Source organism: Pocillopora damicornis, chromosome 2 (genome assembly GCF_964200805.1).
Source record: "Pocillopora damicornis chromosome 2, jaPocDami1.2, whole genome shotgun sequence".
NCBI lineage: Eukaryota > Metazoa > Cnidaria > Anthozoa > Scleractinia > Pocilloporidae > Pocillopora > Pocillopora damicornis.
The window spans coordinates 22,737,457-22,742,456 of NC_142671.1; the positions used below are offsets into that span (position 1 = coordinate 22,737,457).

General features: G+C 38.2%; 2 protein-coding genes across 2 annotated transcripts in view; one reads left to right on the forward strand and one right to left on the reverse strand.

The window, feature by feature from the left end:
• LOC149050365 (uncharacterized) overlaps positions 1-1,991 on the forward strand; it is a 5,059-nt gene extending 3,068 nt beyond the window's left edge. Inside the window, exon 4 of the mRNA XM_089196453.1 lies at positions 715-1,991. Within this exon, the coding sequence (XP_089052579.1) occupies positions 715-1,328 (614 nt within the window). The 3' untranslated portion in view covers positions 1,329-1,991. The remainder of the gene's footprint in view (positions 1-714) is intronic.
• Positions 1,992-2,951: 960 nt separating this feature from the next.
• Positions 2,952-5,000, reverse strand: part of LOC149050366 (low affinity immunoglobulin epsilon Fc receptor-like) — a 2,938-nt gene continuing 889 nt past the window's right edge. Inside the window, exons 2-3 of the mRNA XM_089192485.1 lie at positions 4,212-4,646; positions 2,952-3,308 (exon numbers count right to left, since the gene is read on the reverse strand). Of these exons, the coding sequence (XP_089048611.1) occupies positions 3,043-3,308; positions 4,212-4,646 (701 nt within the window). The 3' untranslated portion in view covers positions 2,952-3,042. The remainder of the gene's footprint in view (positions 3,309-4,211; positions 4,647-5,000) is intronic.

Consider the following 5,000-nt stretch of genomic DNA (forward strand, 5'->3'; position numbering starts at 1 on the left):
TGGAATGTTATTCTTTTGTTGCACCTTGTTGGTCTAATTTGTGAAACTCTGTACTCTATTTGTCTTCCCTAATATAAAATACAATGTGTGCTATTTCATCGGTTTTATGGGTTTTAAACTGCTATCGGTTTCTTACACGTCGCCAAACAACGCCTAGAATAGATTGTTTTGAAACTTAGGTCAATTTTATTTTTCTATGCATTTTTGAGATTGGCGGCCATTATCTTCGTCATGTACGAGAGGCATTATTATGCAAAGAATAGATTCATGAGATAGAATACGTTTAATCTACTATTAGTCTCGTACTCAGTCCTTCCACGGTCAAACGGTAGAAAGTACATTTCAGTTACGCGGTAGGATCTAGGTGTGAGATTAACACACCATTTTAACTACGAATCAAGGCTACACAGGTTGTGATATCATCTTTACGTATACAACATATCTATTTTCGTTTGCTGCTTTATGGTGCGAATTGATTGTAGCAAACGAGTCACGCATGCCATGTTCTACAACTGTGTTTCGAGCATACAATGTGCAAAGCGCGTATATATGACAGTAGTTAAAGAAATGATGATGATGATAAAAATGGCGGCAACTATAAAAATGATAATGATGTCGAAAATTACAGTGCAGGAAGTATGAATACCAATGTCTTTAATTCTGTTCTGTCATGTCATAATTGGTCTAAGTTAAGCGTTACATTCTCTCTCTAAGGTAAATGTGTCCCCAGAGTGAAAAGTATTTTTAGCTGGCGTAAACATCAGAATGGTGTTTGGGCGACTTACATCATGAAAGGAACAAATTACTGGAAACTTGACGCAGAAACTACCGTTTCTATGCCAACCTATCCGCTGGGTATAGTCAATGGATGGGTTTCTTTCCCAATGGACCCCGATGAAGTTTTTGATTATAGCACTGGGGACGTCACGTACATTTTCAAAGGTTCAGAGTATTGGAAATACTACAATTATGGAGACGTGATGTACAGAGGCTATCCCCTAAGTATAGCCGGTTATTGGCCAGGGATACCAGACAATATCGATGCTGCCTTTTCTACTCTTAATCATTATACCTACTTTTTTAAAGGTAACCAAGTTTATGAATTTAATCAAGGATTAGATACTACAAGTACAGGGTACCCGAAACTTACTTCAGAAGAATGGTCCGGTGTTCCTAACGATCTAGATAGTGCTTTCGTCGATAGGAAAACGAATACGATCTACTTTTTTCATCAAGATTATTATTACGCGTGGAACACAACCACACAAAGCACAAACCCAGGGGGCCTAATCGGTCATACTAAATTTTTTGAAATATGCGATATATAGATATAGTTTAACCCTGTTCCTCAGGGCTAGCAAAAGGTTTCATAGGCAATTCAAAACTGGTAACTCTAGCAAAGATTTATGATCATTAAAGTTTTAATTTAAACATAATTCTAATTTCCCTCGACCTTATCCCAACGAAGTGGTCGTTTTGGTTGTTTAGACTTCTCTTAATTTCAAGTGATATATAATATTGTGACGACGCAACAATATCGTTGCGCATCGACGCTGTTTCTAACAAGTGTTTTCTAATACGCTGCAAGAAACATAGAGACACTTACGACAGTCAGTTTAACGACAAGAGGCTAATATTTCAAAAAACAGAACGCCTCGCTAAGGAATCGACCCTACTTGGCAAAAACTACATTGTCAAAATACCCGACGAACGCCGATCTTACGTAAGAATTTTTTTAAATGACGATGGGCATTTTCAAGAACGTACGGAAAAGCCCTGATATGTGTCAATGATTATAAGGACTGTTTCATCAACTCAGGTATGTTAGTGTACATATCAAACGACGAGCACATTTCCCCATGACATGTGTGATATAGTGCATTTCATTTCAAATCGTCTTGAGCTCGTCTCAAGCTTAGCTCGTGATGAGAGTGATCAAGATAATTTTGTTGCTGTTTAGAAACTGGAAATAAATATTTCTTTCAGAAAAAGTTGTTCCGTTTTCGTGAAACTCGACCCCTGCTATGTATATTTCCTTAAGGTTCCGTTTCGTTAGCCCCTCGGAGTGAAGCCACAAGAAGAAATAATGAAAATTGAACTCGGTGGAGTGCAGTTTGGTCAGAAAGTATACTCGAGGGCGAGTTTGATTTGAAACCACGGGTATGATTTCGGATTTCAACTAGTTCAATTACCACTGTATTACATCCATTTTGATATTACAAAATTCAGTCGCTCAAATGCAGGAGTTTTTAGTCTACAAATATTTTACTGATCCAGTACTCAGCTGGTTTTTAAAAAGTTGCAAAAGCTGTCTTTCATTTTTCTGCAATTTGATTGGTTAAGCAAGCTCTTAAATCTGATTAGTTTTGTGTTTTAGCGAAGCTTTCTCATCAGCTGGGAAAAAGATGCGATTAAGAAAAAAAAGGTGCGAATCGTGTATGAATCGCGTGTATAAATCAAGTAAACTTTATTGTGACATAACCAAAATCTTCGAGCCCTTCCCCCCTTCGGTGATAAACTATGACCAGTCCGTTACGTTTTACAGTTTTCACTATTCAGGTACTTCTATTACTTCTGCCATTTACTTTATGAGGGCCTCGTTGAATAACACATCAGTGACGTTGGCTCCCTATCAAGATATCTTTATTATGACTTGTTTCAGAGCCACTTTATGTTGGAGGTCCCAAAGCGCAAATACTGTTAATCCCAATTTCATTGCTATTCATCAAGAACTAAAAAGCCAATGTTGACTATCGTTTTTGTTGATGTTTCAGGGCAACGAAAGGTTGGGATTTTTCTTATTTGAATCTGTTTACACAGAAATGCCTGTCAGTTGCACTGCAATGGCATTTTTACATCGTCCAGCAAACTAGTGTCAAAATGCCAAACGCTGAGTAGTCGAAACCATTCAGAGCCCCTTTAAATTACACATGATATGACGATCAGAGTAGCTGGTAGTTGTGAGTTTAATGGAATCAGTGTAGGATCGTTTAAGCAGCCCATAATAGTCTGTCTGTCACATGGTCCTCGTTGGTTTTGTGGTCAAACAATAGGGACAGTGTAAGTAGAATGAGACGAATGGATGATATCCAGCGGAAATTCCTCTGCCGTAGCATCATTTAGTTGGCATTCTCCCTCGCCATCCGCGTGCTGTGATTTATAATTGATTGATTTGCATGTTGGATTATTCATGCAAAGAAAAGCACAATGAATGGCGGATGACGTTAATTCTTCGTAAATCACATGATTAATGAGAGCATTCCACTCGTAGCTGATGAAGGATTGTTCCTTCTTTATTGCGCTCTTGTCTGTGGTGAAATGAAAAAAAGTGTGTTGTTTCAGGTGTTTATAGGAAGTTGTGTGATGTCGTTTAGGGGTGTGATATCGCTTAATAAGATATGCATACTCTTTGGACTGAGGCCATGAGGGTCCTTTTCATTTCTACGGAAAAACCATATCTTGTAAGAAAAAAGAGGAAAAGGTCTTTTCCACAAGAGGAAGGTATAAATTAAGAAGTATTCCTCTTCTCGAGTTTTAACCGGAATAACTAGTAAATCACTGCATTTTTTTCTATTCCTCCCATCAGCCAATTGCTCCATACTACATTAAGTTGAAACTTAGGCAGCCATCGTTTCTGTTAAATTGATTATTAGGGTTCGCGCCAGCCATTAATTAGCAACTTCAAGTGTGCGTCCAACTAAAAATAACTACTAAATTTGACACAGCCCTTAGTGAAAGTCAGTAATATACAACCTTCCGAATTTGGATGGCGCTTGTGACTGACAGCATGGTAATTAAATATAGGAATAAAATTAATGTAATTTGCGAACTATAATAATATTGTCTCAAACTTTGAACACCTGTTAAATTTTTGTTTGTTTGTTTGTTTGTTCATTGGCTTGAATCCTTTTCATTTTGTGACCAAAATGAAATAACTGACGCAGTAAGAGGGTGATTGATGTTTAAGTTTAAGGTAGTGAAAACTAAGTCATTAAACCAGGGGTTTACCGCAATGATTCAATTTACCCCCTCCCCCCCTTAAATTTGATGTTGTTTGTTAAAAACTGCCCCTATTTTCTAGGCGCTCCATTGAGTAACCACCCTTTTTCTTATAACTGCACCTATTCTGTTTCAGCGATAGCATTATTCGCAACGGACGTAGAGCAATTTTGTCAATTCAACTACTCTCTTCAAGTCACAAATCAGCTCACCTTTCCCATCGAAGGGCTGGGCGTGTGTAAGTTTACACACATATTCATACCACATATTACACGGTGTGCCATTCCATTTTCCACGGGACGACGACCCATCCAGAATTACACAATCGCTCATGTTAAAGCCATCATTAGGTTCATTATCTTCCCAGTTCTCATATGTAACAGTGCTGCCATCGCTCCAAACGAACACTCCTTCAGTTTTGTTGTCGTTAAGACCAATGAAAACGTTTTTGCCTCCGGCCAAAGTTCGCACAACTTCGTTTTCTTCTGGGCTATGAATTGACACCAGATTTGCTTGGTCCTTTTTACAAGCAGCAGAAGCGTTTGAGAAAGAGGCTTTGGAAGGAACAAACTTAAAGCAAGCTTTATTCCATTCTTTCCATCCCAAGTGACACTTAGCTGCCTTAGAACACCAAAAGAATCCACAAACTAAAAAAGAAGAAAAAGAAAAATAACGAAAAAAAAAGGTAGTATGATTCCATGTGTCGTCGGCTATAGACTACAATAAGTTCTTGCTTTTTAGTGAAATCCGTCGCGCGGGTCACAAAAGAAATCAGTAAAAAAAAAAAATGTCAGTGCGCAGTGCAGAACTCTGGGAGTGAGGCACAAGGCACTAACATCATTTGTTTGTTTGTTTGTATTTTTCACTGATTTGTTTTCACTTGTACGACAGACTTCACAGAAAAAGAGGTTGCTGGTAGTCGACGTCAGTTATGTGAAAGTTTAATACTCGTGACCTTGTTCTGAAATGGTGCGAAAATAGAGGCAAGGTCTACAATATGG